Source organism: Vulpes vulpes, chromosome 13 (assembly GCF_048418805.1).
Source record: "Vulpes vulpes isolate BD-2025 chromosome 13, VulVul3, whole genome shotgun sequence".
In the NCBI taxonomy this organism is placed as follows: Eukaryota; Metazoa; Chordata; class Mammalia; order Carnivora; family Canidae; genus Vulpes; species Vulpes vulpes.
In genome coordinates this window covers 7,180,507-7,197,137 of record NC_132792.1, presented here as the reverse complement: position 1 = coordinate 7,197,137, position 16,631 = coordinate 7,180,507, and the positions used below count along the sequence as shown (strand labels likewise).

The following is a 16,631-nucleotide window of genomic DNA, read 5'->3' as shown; positions in this document are numbered from 1 at the left end:
TGTCCAGGCCCTGAGAGGCTCCGACAAGGAACTCCCTGACCTCTGGCCGCTGGGCGAGCTCAGCTCTCAGGGACACCAGGGTCGTGAAAAGCAGGCAGGACAGGGCATTATCCTTCTGGTTCTTTCCTGTCCCTATTGCCACACTCCTGGGTTCCCTCACCCATCCGTCCATCTGCCTCTTGGGGGGCGGGGATAGGAGGGGGATGGTGGGGGGTGGTAACTGGGCTCAGGTCCTCTTCATCCCTGCTGGACTTCTCTAAACACCGCTCCCCACTCTATACACATTCCCTTTATTAAACTCTCTGCTCCGTTCGCGAGGGCATGTTTCCTACTGGCACCCGGATGGATCTGATGTTTAAAACACTTGCCACTGTTCTGGGCATACCCTAAATGCTTATTAAAAAGTAGAAACTACCGTATTTATTATCAATAAGGCAGGTTCATGGCCTCATCCTGCACAAAACGCTCCCGGGCAGAGTGGGAGTTCCAAAGTGCCATCCACCTGCTGAAGGGATGGGAGACTCTTAAGAAGCTCAGTGATGCACCCAAGGTCCTCGGCCAGGAGCCGGTGAAATAGGATGGGGACCAGGAGCGGGGAGTTCTGAGTCCCGGGCCAGTGGTTGCCCTGCCTGGACCCACCTGACTCAGTAGGAATTACCCTGACGCCAGAGGCCTGTCTCTGACACTCGTCCCACGGTAAACCGTGACAGACCCAGTCTCCTCCGGGTACCTTTGACATTGACACAGGTCACACCGGTTGCTGAGCCAGTCTGGCCACACCTGGGAGGGGCTCAGGGCCAGCAGCACCTTCACGGTACACTCTCTCCTCCCCCAGCGATCCCTGCTCCTGGTAATTCCCAGTGTCGTGCCCTAGGGATAGAGAAATTCAGTTTTACGCAATCCGCAGGAATGAGAAAAGCAAGCTGTTGCTCTCACCCGCTGATTCGGCCTCCCTCCTTCCAGTGGGAGTTACTAACAGACCATTTAACATTAACACCAGCCTTGCACATCAAGTGTTTTTCCGTGAGCTTTCTAGAACTTTCTGCCTTTCAGTCAACTCTTCCGTTTCCCACATGCTCTGTTTGGATACCTTGCCTCCAGCCATCAGCACTTCCCGATCTAACCCTCCTGCTCAGGTTCTTACTCGCACCCCCCCCCCCCCACCACACAGTCCTGTGCAGGTGCAAGGACCGCAACCCCTCACCTTGCGTCCAGAGATAATCACCCACCTGCCCTTCAATCCAGCTCCCCAAGTGCAGGCAGGGCTTGCCTGAGCTCACACCATCCTGTGCCTGAAAACCTGGGCGCGGTGCGCACCCCCCTCCCACACCCCAAGCTGCCTGCCAGGCTTTTAACCCCGTCTCCCTGTCTCCCCACGGAGGCAGCCATTCAAATCTGAGATCAAGTAGAAGGACAAGGACTAAAGATAAAGCACTGAGTTTTATTTTCCTAAAGGGAAAGCAAAGCAGCTACCCTATCTCACATGCTATCACTGCAACGCCCGTAACCCTTGGAAGATCACAATTCTGGAGCCCGCGCTCGGGCTGAGCAGCAATAAATCCCCCCAGAGCAAGCCAGAGATCAGCACATGCCACAGGACTGGGGCCAAATCCCTGACACCACCCCTCCCCAGATCCCAGTTCCCTCGCTCCTGCACCATGCAGAACAGAGCTATGCCTGGGCTCTTACTTTACTTTCTTTTTCTTGGGCACGCAGGGTGCACAGCACACTAGACACCAGCTCTCTGCATTCTAGAATATACCTTTGCTTCCCCGCAGTCTGATCCCCCTAGTTATTCAGGCCTGGTCTCCTCAGTGACTCCTTCGGTGGGTCTCACAAGGCAGAGGAATCCATTCCCTTCTCGGTTCCGGCCCTCCCGCAGCACACGCGTGTGTCCCTGTGCAACCCACACCGCAACTCTTCATGCACCCAGGCACCCCCGCACCACACTGTGACCTCTGGGGGTGGGTGGGAGCAGGGAAAGGAAGCAGGATCGATCTCATGTTCTTCCAACCCTATTATTTCCAGCATCTTGCGTGGTGACTAGAACATAGTTGAGTTCCTAATAAATGTTGGTGCAGCCGAAATCAAAACGACGCGACCCACAACAAGACCCCAGAAACAATAAAGCCCCAGGCTTCCCGAGGAACGCTGGTTTCAAGTAAGGAAATGGAGACTTCAGTGTATGGCAAAGAACACAGATGTGGGGAAGGGCAAACAGAGGACTCACCTATTTGGAGTTTAGGAGAGCAGGGAGTGTTCTAGGTCAGCTCTGTCACCCAGCCTTCTGTGATTTCCATCCCCCCTCCCTAGGCCTCAGTTTTGTTTTTTTTTTCATTAATATGAAAGATTGAACAAAATGATTTCTATGAATATTCTCAGCTTCTGGAGTGGGAGCAGAATTGGTTCTGGTGAAGTCACCACGGTTCTTACTGGCCATACTGGGAGTCTCCACAAATGTCACCTGGGCTCTGCCCACCTTCAGACCCAGCGCCTGAGACTTCTGGGGTCTGAAACCTCTCAATGTCCAGTGCGGAGAATTGCTGGCGAATGACTTCAGCAAGTGGGCGTGGGCTCTGAGAGTCTGGAGCAGGCTCTATGAGTAAGGGAAGGGGCGGGGGTGGGGGGGCGTCACTGCCCGGATGGCCCTGTTATCTGACATGCCAGGACTTTCTGGAAGGTTCTGAGGATGGACCTGGAGCAAAAGCAGGAAGGGTGCAGGCTGTCTTCATGAAGAAGGGTTTTAACGGCCCCAAGGCCATGTCAGCGGAACTCCGAGCCTCTCATTTTGCAGAGAGTGAAACTGAGACCAGAGCCTGGAACAGTGTGGGTGCCAAGTTACCAAGCAATTGAGCGCTGGCCCTGGGAGAAGAACAGGCTTCCTCTGGGGCCCAAGGTTGGGCGCGTGTGCCCAAATTAGAGCAGAGAGCTCTCAGATCCTCCGGTCTGCAAGGAGGGGGGGTGTATGAAGTTTCCACGTGTTCCACAACTGAACAAAGTGCCTGTGAGCCTTATTCTAGACTTTTCTGTGACCTGGCCAGCAATTCCACTGGCCAGTGGTGTTAGTCCTTGGTGCATACAGGCTTTACTGGGAAACAGGACAAGGAGATGACTGGTGGATATATATATATATATCTGAGACCTGCCTGGCACAAAGCCACACACACACCCGGGGCTCCAGGAAAGGATTGCTCACCGCCAGGCCCACAGATGGATCCCCCCCACCATACCTAGGGGACAGCTCCAGACAGCCAATATGTGCAGGTCCCCACCTTCAGCAGGGGTGCTGGTAAGCACGGCTGCGGGGGGGGGGGGGGGGGGATGCCCAGCCTGTGCCGTGAAGTGCGAACACAGCCCTGAGGTCAGCAAGAAGGCTGCTCAGAAGGCAGCTTCCGCAACTGGGGCAGAGCCTGGAGGAGCAGAATCCACGCCCCCTAAAGAAACCCTCTGCCATCACTTCTGGCAACACTTCCTGTTTTTGTTCTCAGGGCAGCGTTCAAGAGGAGGCCTGGGGCCTGCTAACCCCAGGAGGTGAGGGGAAGACCCTGCTTCTGCCCAGGCCCTGGCCGTGTCCCCACCCTACAGCCTGCACAGCAAACACTGGGGTAGCAGAACGCAGGGGCCGCACAGTCCCAGGCTTGCGGGGCTATTCAAAGGCGGAAGAGGAAGGAGCCCCCTCCCCTTTCTGTTATTTATCTATTCCGCAAAAATATTTTTCTTTCTAAGATTCCTTCTCCCGGCTCCGAAGTCACAGGTGGTCACAGGTGAACGCGTATATCCCCACGTGCACGCACATTTGCACAATGATACGTGACGCTCCGCGCAGCACATCTGTAAGGGAACAGTCATGACCCCATTTCACAGACAGAGAAACTGAGATTCGGGGAGTTCAAGGCTCACGCCTGAACCTCACAGAAAGAGGGGATGGAAGACCCGGACCTGGGCGAGCGCGGGGGAGGCGGGAATGGGGAACTCCAATGGGTCTTTTCAGCCAACCACGGGATTTCAGAAACAGGCCGTGCCAGGGTGTTTGGGGCAGGAAGGGGAGGTGCAGGGGGCACCTTGAGGGAGCCGCCCCACCCCCACCCCCACCCTGTGGCCCGGGCCCCTTCCCCACCTCGGGGCCGGGCGGCAGGTCCCAGCGCGGCCGGCAGGGGGCAGTGCACCTTGCCTTTTGCGAGCGTCCCGCGCGCCCTTACGCAGCTCGGGGGAAAGAACACCAGGCGGCTCCGCCCTCGGCTTCTAAGAACAGCTCCGCTTCGAACCCGGCACGTAGTAGGTGCTCAAGGCACGGCCGGGAGCCTAAAGGGCCGGACTGGGTGGATGAACGCGGATCGTGTAGTGGAAATGGGGAGGAGGAGGAGGGGGAGGCAAGGGGCCTCCCCGGCCCCGCCAGCGCATTTCCACCGGGGGGGGGGGGGGGTGGTTTGCAAACAGCCTTTTCCCCCTACTGTGTGTTAGGCTCGGGGACAAGCTCGCTCCCTGCGCATCTCGTTCTCCCCGCGCTCACCCCACCCCGCGCCCGTCCCCAGCACACACACTCGGCCTCAGAGCGCGGGGGATGGGGGGGGCGCTCGCTGTGTCCCCTGGGGACCATCTGGGCCCAAATCCGCGGGGCGAGGAGCCCCTCCTGGAGGTGGGCACGCGAACGCCGGGCGGGACGCCTGCAGCCCTCCTGCGCCCCGAGGCCGTCTCCCGCTGCGGGACACGCAGCCCCCCCTCCCCGCGCGCCCCGGAGACGCAGTGACCCGCCCAGCCCCCACGGCTCGCGCACTTTGGGGCGCGCACGTGTCCACCCGCCGCGCTCCCCGGCGAGCCCCGCGATGGCCGGCTGGTGGGACCCGGGGCCCCAGCGGCGGAGCGGACCCCGGCGCCCCCGCGGACGCCCTGCACCCCTCCCTGCACCCCCCGGGGCGGCGGGCCGCGCGGGGCATGGAGCAGCCAGCCCCGGCGCAGCCTCAACCCCCATCTCAAGTTGAGCCGCGCTTCCTCCCGCAAGGTCACGCTCAAACACACTCGCGCGGCGAAAGGAGGAGCTCAAAGTTGCGCCACGGTCCCGACTCGGAACGCAGCCCTGGCCCCTGCGCGCGCCGCCCGGGGTCGCTGCGCCCCCCAGGGAGCGGCCCGTGCCCGCGCGGGTCACACACCCCGGCTACGCGGGCAAGTTGCTAACTTTTGTCCGATCGCCCCGCTGCGGCGGCGGCGCCTAACGGGCTCGGGGCGGGCTCCGGGGTTCCGCCACCCGCGCCGCGCTCCCGGCGCCCGCCCCATCCCTCCCTGCCCACCGCGCCGCGTCCCGGGCGCCAACTTCTGCGCCGTCCCCGGGGGCGCCGCCACCTCCCGGAGGTGCTCCTCGCGCTCGCTGGGGCGGGAGGGGGCTCGAGGCGACCCCGTCCCGCCGCCGCCGGACCGGATCGCGGGCCCCCGCGCCCCCCCGCGCCCCCGCGCCCCCGCGCCCCCCGCGCCCCCGCCAGCCGCCCCGAGCGGGGACCCCTCCTACCGCGGCCCCGCCGGCCGCTTCGCCCTCTGGCGGCCCCGACCCGGGAGGCTCCAGCCTGGCGCCGGTGCAATGTCACTGGGGCCACTCCGGGGACCGCTGCCCCGGCCCCGCCGCGGGTCTTGGGATCACAGCCTCCTCCTGCACCTCCGCCCTCTCCGGCGACCCGGGTGACGCCGTGGCCGTGGCCGTGGCCGGGGCCGGGCCGGGCCGGGGTCTCCCTGCGGGTGTCTTCCTGCAGGCGCCCGGGGAGGAGGGCGCGGGGGGGGGCTCGGTCCCACTTGCGCCGTCCCCCGTTCCTAGACCCCTCCCGACCGCTTCCGCCCCCGGCCGCGGCCAGGTCCCCGCTGGGCTCGGGGGACTCACTCGCAAACTGCCCGAGCCCCAACTCCGCGCACCCGGGCTGCGCGCTCGCTCACCGCATCTGGAGTTTCCGCGGCTCGGGGCACCGGCAGGGGGGCGGCTCCGAGGAGGACGGGCGGGGGGTCCCGGGCACTCGCCCCCTCCCCGGCTCGCATCGCTGCGTCCTCCCCCCTCCTCCTCCTCCCCGTCCTCCCCTACCTCCGCCCTCCGGTCTTTGTCTTTGCAAAGTGTCGAAACTGTCTGGCATAGTGGAGCTCCGCCGGCGCAGGCTGGGGCCGGGGAGGCGGGGAGGCGGGGTGGGGATGGGAACGGCCTCGGGAACACCTTCCCCCGGGTGGAGCGGGAGGGGCCGCTTCCCTGGCCGGCCGGGGCCCGGAGCGGGGCGCGCCGGAGCGGGGCGGGCGCCTCGGCGGCGCGCGGCCCTCCCCTTCCTCCGCCCAGCGCCCGCCCCCCGCGCGCGCTCCCCACCCCGCGCCCCCCGCGCCCCCGCCGCCCGCTCCCGGCTCGGCTTTCCGCTCGCTCGGGGCTTCCTGCGGGCTCCGGAGCCACGTGCACGGGAGGCCGAGCCGGGGAGCCGCGGGAGGCGCCGCGGGGACCGGGTCGCCGCCCACGAGCCCGCAGGACCGGAGCAGGGGAGGCGACCGGCGCGCGCCCCCCCGTCCCCACCCCGAGAAGCCGCGGGGATGCCCCGAAGAGCCCGAGATGGGCGCGCGCCGCAGCGAGAAGGGGCCGATCCCTGCGGGTGACCGGGCAGAGCCATCGACCTCCTCCTGAGGGCGCGGGACTCGAGGTGGGACTCGGGGAGGAGCGCGGCGGGGCCGGGGCCCCCGGGAGGCCCGACCCCGCCCTGGGTCGCCTGCGGCCGCCGGTTCTTTTCCTCCCAGATGCGGAGGCTGCGCCGCGGGGCCGAGCAGGGCCAGCGCCAGGCGGCGGGACTCCACGCAGGGCCCGCGCCCTGGGCGGCCTGGGGCGGGGGCCTCGGGGACCCGGCTCCCTTTGGGGCTCAGGTTTGCGGGGGGGGGGGGGGGTTGGGGAGGGGAAGGTTGCCCTTTCTCCTTTATGGGGAAGTGGAGGCATGGAAGACAGAATGCCAGGCTTGGAGGCCAAAATGCTGGGCACAAGGTTTAAGAGGCATTAGCAAAACGTGACTGCACAGCTTTTATCCCTTTGCGGGGACTGCACCCTCTTTTGAAACTTCTTTGAGCTGATGCTAACAAGGAGGAGGCACAGTGTGGCCTAGGGGGCACGTAATTCTTGTAGCTTCCACCGCTTCCCTTGGAGAGGGTCAGCCTTTTGCAGTGGAAAAGGGGGTAGCTCCCAGCACATCGTTCATTAGAGGGAGGCTGTGGTGCGTGCTCCAGACCAGGGCCCGCTGGATGGGACTTCCTGCTTCGGATCCTGCCTTGCCCTCATTGGATGTGTGACCTCAGGCTGGTTAGAGAATCCAGGCTTAGGTAGCCCCGTGCCTCAGTTTCCTCTTCCGTGAAAATGGGCCTAATAACTGTCTAGCCCATCGGGCTTTGTAATAATCAAGTATATTCGTACATGTTGAACCCTTAAAACTATGCTGGCCATATAGGAGGTGCCCAGTGAAAGTCCTGTTTAGATGATGGGCCTCCACCTGCAGAAAGGAGGTGGCCTGCCCCAGGGAATGGGTAAAGGCTGGTCCAGGAGACTTAGCAGCCTTTGGGAGAGGAAACGGGAGCTTTTCAGAGCAGAGAGAGGTAGAGAAGGAGCAGACTGGAAAAGAGGAGGAGAGAATGAGAGAATGCACCACTAGAAAATAAACCACTTAGGGATTAGAACTGTACCGTCGTATCCTAGCAGAGCCTGGAGAGAAGACCAGACTGGGCAAGTAAGTGGCCCCCGATCATCCAGCTGTTTGTTCCACTTTGCAGCCAAGAACCAAAGTCAGCTCTTAATTTCAGCCTCGGGTTCTTGGCAGTTCCCCCAGGTGACTCCACAGTGAGATGGGAATTCCTAATTAAGTGACTCTGTGGTGAAACATGCATAAATCATCACCTTATCTATAAAAAGATGTGCATCAGATGCACCTTTTCCTAGTCTCGCTGGGTTAACCTGGCAAGGCCTTTTCTGGCCCACATACTTTTTGTTTCGGTGTATTTCTTACCAGGTAACAGAGAGGGCCTCTCCCACCCCCACCCCACCCCCACCCGTCGCTCCTGTTTGTTCTAGTGTTGTGATATGCCGCACAGACAGCACTTCTGAGGCCCCTGGACCTTTCCCAGGAGCCCACATCCGGGGCTGTGTGTCAGGGGTGTGTGTGAGGGCATCCCTCATTGTCACCCTGAGTGTGTCTCCCAGCGCGTGCCCTGCCCAGGAATAGCAGCCACAGTCATTACTGGGAGTGTCTGCGCAGTAAATCCCCCCAGGGAGCCCTGACATTGATTTAATGCTCACACCCCCCCACCCCCACCCCCACCCCCACGTGTTCAGAGCTACTGCAAAGCTCTGGGTAATAATGGTGAAGGTAATTGATTTCGTCCTCCCCCCACCCCCTTTCTTCACACAACAGAATGGAAGGAGCCTAATGGGCCCTGATGCCATCTGGGTGATGGGGCAGAAAAGGCTGCCTGGCTCGTCAGTGGGGAGTTCAGAGCTGCTGCGCGCGTGGCAGTTGGTTTGGAGCAGTGCTTCACTTACCATGGTTTGGGGGACTCGGCTTTCCCTAGAGAAAGAGAAGTAACCGAGGGGTGTAATGACAGAAGCTGGAGGAGAGAGACAGCCAGTCTTTCTGGCTCTGGCTCCAGCCCCGTGTCTCTACTTCCCTGAGAGAGAAGCCCGCCCTTCCTCTCCCTCCTCTTGCCCCGTCTCTGCTCTGTTCTCTCCCTGCCCACAGTCTTCTTCTGTTAAGTCCTGGGGGCTGCCGTCTGATTTTCCTGGTGTTTGCGGCCTCGGCCCCTCTATGTCACGACAACTGTCAAAACACTCCCTCCAGTTTCACTTTCCACTACTCATCTATTCTGGGTTTTAGTTTTTCCAGAAAGAGGAATCGGATTGGCAGGCCTGGCTGGGTCACGGGTCAGCAATCCAACCGTGAATGGGCTGCCCGGGCAGCATGTACCCACCCCAAGAGTGAACATGTGGAAGGAGAGCTGTACACTTTGCATCACAGGGAATGCAGGATGCATGACCCTTCAACCCCCTTCCAACCCTGGGAGTCTTCGGGGCCTTTGAGCCAGCAGACCTAACACAGAATCACACACTCTACACTAACATATGTTACACCCAGTATCCATGTGAAGGCAGCTGCTTAATCTTGTCCAATCATGACCATCCTAATCTCTTTGCCAGATTTTGGCTCGGGAAACTGTAGGTTTAATCTCTGTTTGGGTCAACAAGATAAAGAGAGAAAGATACTTGTGTCTATTAGGAAAGGAGGCCTCAAGAGTCCTGGGAAGCTTCTCTTTATTTCCAACTGTACGTGAACATGAAAGTATTTTGATCTCAGTTACTCAGTTCCCTCTGAAAGACATCTTATGCCCATGAGGGGAGCCAAATTGAAGCTTAGAAGACCCAGAGCCTTGATCACACCATCCCTGAAAGCTTAATTCTAGACTTTCTGTTGTATTCATCAGTGCAGTTCTTTTGTTTAAGCCACGTTAGGTCATGGTGCTGTTACTTGCCGCAGATGCAAGTAACTGATAGACCTATAGCCAGATTAGTTTTTTTTCCAAAGCTGCAAGGCATTCCCAAGCTCAAAATCCTTAAAATAGCAGCGGTTCCCATTGTCTAAGGATACAAGTCCAAACTTCTGAGTCTAGCAGTGGAGGTCCTTCTTGATGTGGTCCCAACGTGGATTTCTCCTTCATTTTCTCCCATTATTTCTCTTAATGAGCCCTGTGTACCGGATACGATTCAGTCCAGAAGCTCTGGTTAAATGACATGTTGTTATGTCCTTGGAATCAATATGGGTCTCCATCTTCCTGGGCCGGTGAAGATGTCACTAACAGCCATCATGGGGCTCCCCAACCCCTGCAGTAAATAAAGATCTTGAGATCTCGTGTGAGGCCTGGTGTGCAAGAACTCTGATTCCTAGCAGTCCTCACTGTTTCCGCAGAGCCTTTGCTGTTCTAGGCTGCAGGATGGACCCATAAAGGACGACTGTTGCTCCTAAGCTTTTGTCCTTGGATCCAGCCCTCCTGGATGTGTTCGTTTCCTGGTGCTGCTGTAACAAATCACCACAAACTGGGTGGCCCCTCAAAACAGCAGAACTTCATTTTTCCGCAACGCAGGAGGCCAGAAGTCGGAAATCACGGTGCCACCAGGTTTAGCTCCCTTGGGGAGCCCTGAGAGAGGATCCGTCCCATACCTCTCTCCCAGCCTCTGGTGGCTCCTGGCAGTCCTTGGCCTTCTTCGGCTTGTAGAGGATCCCTTGGGTCTCTGCTGCTTCTTCACGTGGCTGTCTGTGTGTGTATACGTGTCTGTGTGTGTTCTCCTCCTCTGCCCAGAACAACAGTCATTGGATACTTAGGGCCGACCCTGATCCACCAGACACTGTGCTAAGTACTGGGGTCATGGAGGTGGACACAACACAGTCCCCACTCTCCAGGAGCCCACAGGTTGGCAGCGGGGACTGAAGTCCCGGTCATTTCAGCACACTGGGGCAGTGTTGTGATAGGCCAGCAGCTGAGCACTTAGAGGGTGTTGGTTTGCAGGCTCAGGAGCATTTGGGGTAAAATCCAAAACTGGCCCAACTCACAGAAGACAGGGAGAGACGGACAAAAGAGATGGTGAGTGGCAGGTTTAATAAGCGAGAGAACGTATAAGTCTTATCTTGGGTGCCTCAAGATGAGTAGATCTCTGAACCTGCCTTCTAGACTGTTAAAAGTTTATAGAGAGGCCTTAATGAGGTCCTATGCACTGTCTAGGAGGTCTCAGCGACCCCTGGCTTTTTCAAGGCTGTGTCCCTGAAAACGGCTCCCACTGTGGGAACAGGGTGCGGGAGAGGTGGTGTGTGTATTCTAAGGATAAGGGAGGGGGTGAAGATCCTCCACCTGCCCCGGGCCAGCTCTCCTTTCAGCTGGCGGTCACGTCCTCTCGATGACCTCCTCCACCAGGGGTAGCTCCTGGGGACAGGTGGCCCGGGATCTCAGGATGAGCTAGGTGAGAGCAGGGGGGCGTGTGCGGTGTGTACAGGACGCATGAGCTCATCCAGTTCACCCACAGCCTCGCAAGTTTGGGCTTTACCTTGAGAGCCGTTAGGAGCTCGGGGACTTCACATTTGAGCAGAGGCGATGGGGCGACATGTGGACCCTCGCATGCTGGCCAGGCCACTCAGGCAGCCTTGTGAGGCAGCGGGGGAAGGGGGGTGTCCAGACTGGAGGCAGTGATCGTAACAATAATCCAGGTGTCAGGGGTCTGACCTGAGGAAGGCGCAGAAGCCTGGGCAGAGGCAGATGCGTTTCAGAGGAGAAGAAACCAGCAGAACCCACCCACGTGGGTCAGGGGTGGTGAGAGGAGGGGAACACCCCGATCCCCATCTCCTCCTCCTTCCTCGCCCAGAGCTACAAGTTTAACACCCACAGACACACCCGGATGGGCACGAGGCATCTGAAGAGGCAACAGCCATCTCTCATGGCAAGATGAGCATTGGCACGATTGGGTTAAAAGCTAGAAAAATCTCGGATCCCCGAAGGCAGCTCTGAGCAGTGGATTCAGCACTTGGCAGCATCTTCCCCTCGGATCCCTGGCTTTGTGGGACGAAACATGCAGCAATACTCAGTCCTCTTTCTTGAAGGTACCAAAGTGAGATTTGTTTTACGTGGAACCCCAGGGCGACGGCAACGAACGCTGGGTGGATGGTGGCCATCTCCAAACACAGAACTTCAGGAAGGAGAAAGTACCGTTGGCCCACATCACATTTCACTTTTTTTTTTTTTTTTTTGCGGGACATTTGGTTGCAGTTTGTTCTAGTTCCTGATCCTTGCACAACAATACATCCCCCAGGGGTCCCAGGGGCACCTGAGTGGCCCAGTTGGTTAAGCATCTGCCTTAGGCTCGGGTCATGATCCTGGGGTCCTGGGATTGGGCTCCCTGCTCGGTGGGGAGTCTGCTTCCCATTCACTCTCTGTCCCTCCCCCTTACTTGTGTTCTCTTTCGCTTTCTCTCTCTGTAATAAATAAGTACATATTTTTTTTTAATCCCCAAAAACGAGAGGCATGAGACAGTAGCTGTTGCATATGATCAAGGATTCTGGGGCTCAGGAATTTGGATAGAACCTCCCAGGGTGGGCTTATCTTCTGGCCCACATGTCAGGGAAGCTGCAGTTAAGTTCAGTGGCCGAGGCTGGGGTCCTATGAGGCTTCTTCCCTCCTAGGTGTAGGGATGGGGATGGGTTGACTTGAAGACTACACTCCCCGGGCTCTGTCCACCGGAGCATGTCCAGGTGGCTTAGGCTACTTGAGGCAGAGGCTGGATTTTGAGACGGAGCATCCCACCCAGGAGGACCAAGTGGAAGCCACATGCCCTTCATGACCTGGCTCCTAAAGTAACGTAGCGTCGTCCTCATGTTCTATTCTGCGAGCACTCACAAGCCTGTCCAGACAAGGGAGTGGATGGAGTGACCGAAGAGTGTCAGGCCACAGGTAGTTGTGTGTTTAGGACTGGGCTACAGGACTAGATTCCCAGGAAAGCGTGGTGGTGGAGACCAAGCGTGAGTGAAGTGAGATCACATGGGGATTTTTTTTTAAGATTTTATTTATGCATTCATGAAAGAAGCAGAGAGAGAGGCAGAGACAGAGGGAGGAGCAGGCTCCCTGCGGGGAGCCCGATGCAGAACTCGATCCCAGGACCCCCAGATCACGACCTGAGCCAAAGGCAGACGCTCAACCGCTGAGCCACCCAGGCATTCCTACATGAGGATGTCGTGGAAAATGAAGAGGAACAAGGTTGGAACCCTGAGGACGTGGTAATTGTCAGTAAATGGTTATAGAAGAAATCAGTCAAGAACATGACCTTCTACATAGCCTGCCAGGTAGGCCTGTGGCTCTTCATTCTGGCCCCAAGCAGAAGAAGGAACGCAGCGACGTCGCCAGTTACCTCCTGGGGCCAGACTAGGAACCCTTGGAGTCCACTTCTCCAACTTCAGCGTGTGCAAGGATGACTCCAGGAGGCTTATTCTAAGCACAGAGTCCTGCATCCCACTGCCAAGGGAGTCACAATTCACTAGCCCCGCATCAGGGTCCAGGACTCTGCGGTTTTGAACAACTTCCTTTTGTAACACAGCTGCAGGGGCTGGGTGGACACATCCTACTCGGCCCTTCAACCATAAATCCCAACAGGGCCATGGACAAAGTCTCTCTGATAAGGTGTTCTAACCCCAAGGCCTGGCTCTGCCACTGTGTAGCCGCCTGACTTGTCAGTGGCTGTGAGCATCCTTTTTCTGACCTCTGCTTTCTTGTCTTGAGGAGGTTGAGTTAGAGCGAGGTTTTCAAACTATGCTCCGTCAGACCCGAGGGGACTGCACATGGGTACCCACGTCCATTAATCCATTTGGCAAGTATGTATTGAGTGCGTGGATCCTGGAGATATTCTAGTCTCCATGATTAATTATCATTATGGAAGTTACTTGCAAAGAGAACCACACGAAGGGGTGAGAGAGGGAGCTGACAAAGACGGCTTCAGTTGTGCGTGCGCTTCCACTTGAGTTGACGTTTGGACAGAGTGTTCCCAGGATGGAAACCACGGGCTTAGATAATCTTAAGGGTCCTTGCAACCGAAGCCTTTCACTCTACGATGTCTTCCAAGGATTTCGCTTCTGAGCGAAGTCGAAACAAGCAGAATGCAATTGCTGCATTTGAGATATGTCAAGGAGCCCAAGGTTAACACTTTGCTTCTTGAAAAGAAATTGCGGGCTCTTTAGGGATGGAAGATGGTCTGTATCATGGTTTTCTGACATTTAAGAACCAGCGCCTTCACCTGGGGAATTAAAGGAAAGAGCACAGGCGGCGAAGCCCAAGGGCAGCCCCACCTGCTTGCTGGAGGGAGGCCTAGGGCTCCGGACCCATGTGCCTGCCCTTGACTTAGACTTTCTGAGCCTTCCAGGTTTTGTTTTGTTTTGTTTTTTTGAATAAAGATTTTATTTATTTATTCATGAGAGACACAGAAAGAGGCAGAGACACAGGCAGAGGGAGGAGAAGCAGGCTCCATGGATCAGGCCCTGAGCCAAAGGTAGACACTCAACCACTGATCCTCCCAGGCGTCCCCTTTCCAGGTTTTGTCTGCAGAATGGGCCGATGGTACCTACCTCTCAGAGTCGTTTTAAGGGGGAAAGATTACATATGAAAAGTTATTAGCTCAGTGCCAGGTACTTAGTAAGCATTCAATAAATGATGGCCATTATTAATTTAAGTATCTTTCTTATGCATGGTATACTTGTCGACATTCCTGCAAATGTTTTATAGATGAGAATGGAAAAGTACTCCGTGTGGGAGTTGCCAAATATCAGGGCTCCGCCAGGCCAAGGGCATCTCTCTGAGGAAAGAAAGCCTTATAATTGCCTCTTTTTGAAACTACGTGCCCATGGTGCTGGTCTTACAATTTTCCGATTGCCTCCGCCCCTCCCCACCCCCAACCCCCCCACATAAAGAAGAACAAGTTACTTTTGCTCAGCAGAAACCAAGCCTATATCCAAATTCAGGGTAGGGTTAGAAGGTTTCCACATTTAAAAGGAATAAAGATGACGGCCTTATATGGTGCTGAGAAATGGCAAAGAAACCCTGAAATAATTTCTTTTTTTTTTTTACTCGAATAGGCTAACATCCCTTGAGATGGAACCTGCAAGCATCTTTTTGTTTTCTTCTCCCTTGATCATTAAAATCGTGAGGAGGACAGCCCGGGTGGCTCAACCAGTTTAGCGCCGCCTTCAGCCCAGGGCCTGATCCTGGAGACCTGGGATCGAGTCCCACATCGGGCTCCCAGCATGGAACCTGTTTCTCCCTCTGCCTATGTCTCTGCCTCTCTCTGTCTCTGTCTCTGTGTCTCTCATGAATAAATAAATAAAAATCTTTAAAAAAAAAAAAGCTTAAAACCGTGGGGAGACCGCACACAGGCAGGAGTACCTCTAACACTTCATGCTGTTTGTGGGGTGCGGCTGCATGTCTGAGCTTGGGCTGAACCCGTGGCTGCGGCTTCCTTACATCTAAAATGAGGATAAAGACACACTTCACCCACTAGGATGTTGGAAAGGTTAAAGACAGTGGCTCACAAAGCCACGCACGTAGTAAGCGCACAGTTAGCTATTACTGTTTTCGTGTGTATTGATTTACTAGACATTCTGGTGTTAAGCTATATATTTTGAACTGCAGACTCATAAAATATGAATTAATGTTAGATGCTTGCATTTAATGATCTGCCTTTAATGATGCTGGAGGCAGCTGAATCTACCTCGATGTCGTGTTGGGAGCTCTAGCCTCAGTTTTAAGAGATGTGACATCTGCTACTGATTTGGGGTGTCAGGCAAAATCCTGTAAGTCGTCGGGGTGCCTTAGGACTGTCGTCTATGACCAGACACGGAAGAAGGCGGAATTGCATCAGGCCACAAAATAGCCTACTGGCAAAGAATCCTGTTGTCGGGGGAAGAATTTGGGATTTCACCTATGTAAGTCAGGCGGTAGTGTCAGTAGCAGTTAGGATGAGATTTGACAGCAGAAAACCCAACATCGCACTGGCTTAATCAGGCAGGAGCCAATCTTTCCTTTCTCTGAGTCCTGGTACACAAGGTTGGGGTGGCATTCTACAGGGTTAGGGACCCAGGCTCCATCCAGACAGTTGTTTCACAGTAGGGCGCACCATCCATCCCCAAGTGACTCCCTGGTCTGGGTTGGCTGCTTGGGCTCCAGCCATCAACTCTTCATCCCAGTCATTCAGAAGGAGATAAGAACATGCCCTTTACCTTTAAGGACATTCTCCTACAGATTTGCCCACACCACTTCCTCTTACATCTCATTCCCAAGGCCACTCCCAGCCACCTAGCTGCAAGGGACACTGGTAAGGGTAGTCCTTATCCCAGGAATATGGGATACGGGCTGTGGGAAATGGGTATCTGGGGGCAAGTAGCAATCCTTGCTGCCAGGTTAAGAAGGGGTTAGATCACTGGGCCTAGATGCAGAGGCAGGAGTGCAGAAGCTGATCCCAGGTGCACAGTGTGGCCTTGGAGCTGCGTGTTGCCATAGTAACAAGAAAAAGCCTGAATCAGGGCCAACTGTCTTGAAGGAAAAAAAAAAATTGTCCTTGCCCCTCAGACCTTGTGTTCTGGCCAGAAATCTCTGGTCGATAAGTTCGTGAGGTTAGGTCGGTACCTGCTTGTGAAGTTGAAACAACTTGTTTATTCTCCTAGCCTGACCCCTCTCCACCCAGCAGGCAAAGTTTAGAATGGGTTTTACCGAGTGAAGGGAAAGTAAATCCCAAAAGTAACGTCGGTGGGGAAGTCGGCATATGTTTGGTATTTGAAATATGGGGTGTAAGAAAATGTTTTGATAGCGTCCGATTAGCCTGATGATGCCCATTTGAAACGTCACTGAGAGGTGGTGTAATCCAGACTTGTGAATTTTCATTGGAAAAGACTTAAAAAAAAAATGAGAAAGTTAACCACGTTTGATTGTTTAGAAGAACCCACAAGTCTTCAAACTTGGTTGTAAGTGGAGTGATCCGCGTCAGTCGGTATTTTAAACACCTTTTGTCACAGCCCTTTAAACAAGGGAGGGGATTTAATGAATCCAGCTGTTAGCTGGACCAGTTGTTTGAAGTT

The 16,631-nt window shown here is 56.3% G+C and overlaps 2 protein-coding genes across 7 annotated transcripts in view; one reads left to right on the top strand and one right to left on the bottom strand.

Annotated features, from left to right (window-relative positions):
• The window catches only part of ST3GAL1 (ST3 beta-galactoside alpha-2,3-sialyltransferase 1), a 96,222-nt gene extending 89,959 nt beyond the window's left edge, over positions 1–6,263 (bottom strand). For 2 of the 6 annotated variants that reach the window (XM_025993481.2, XM_072733887.1), the window contains exon 1: positions 5,917–6,058. The gene's annotated coding sequence lies outside the window, so the exon portion shown is untranslated. Of the gene's footprint in view, positions 1–5,500; positions 5,716–5,863 lie in introns of those variants that run through there. The other 4 variants (XM_025993480.2, XM_072733888.1, XM_025993482.2 and 1 more) reach the window with 4 other exon arrangements.
• Positions 4,562–16,631, top strand: part of LOC112915994 (uncharacterized) — a 32,876-nt gene continuing 20,806 nt past the window's right edge. The window contains exons 1-3 of the mRNA XM_072733651.1: positions 4,562–4,636; positions 4,757–5,416; positions 5,475–6,650. Coding sequence (XP_072589752.1) covers positions 4,562–4,636; positions 4,757–5,416; positions 5,475–6,650 — 1,911 coding nt within the window. The remainder of the gene's footprint in view (positions 4,637–4,756; positions 5,417–5,474; positions 6,651–16,631) is intronic.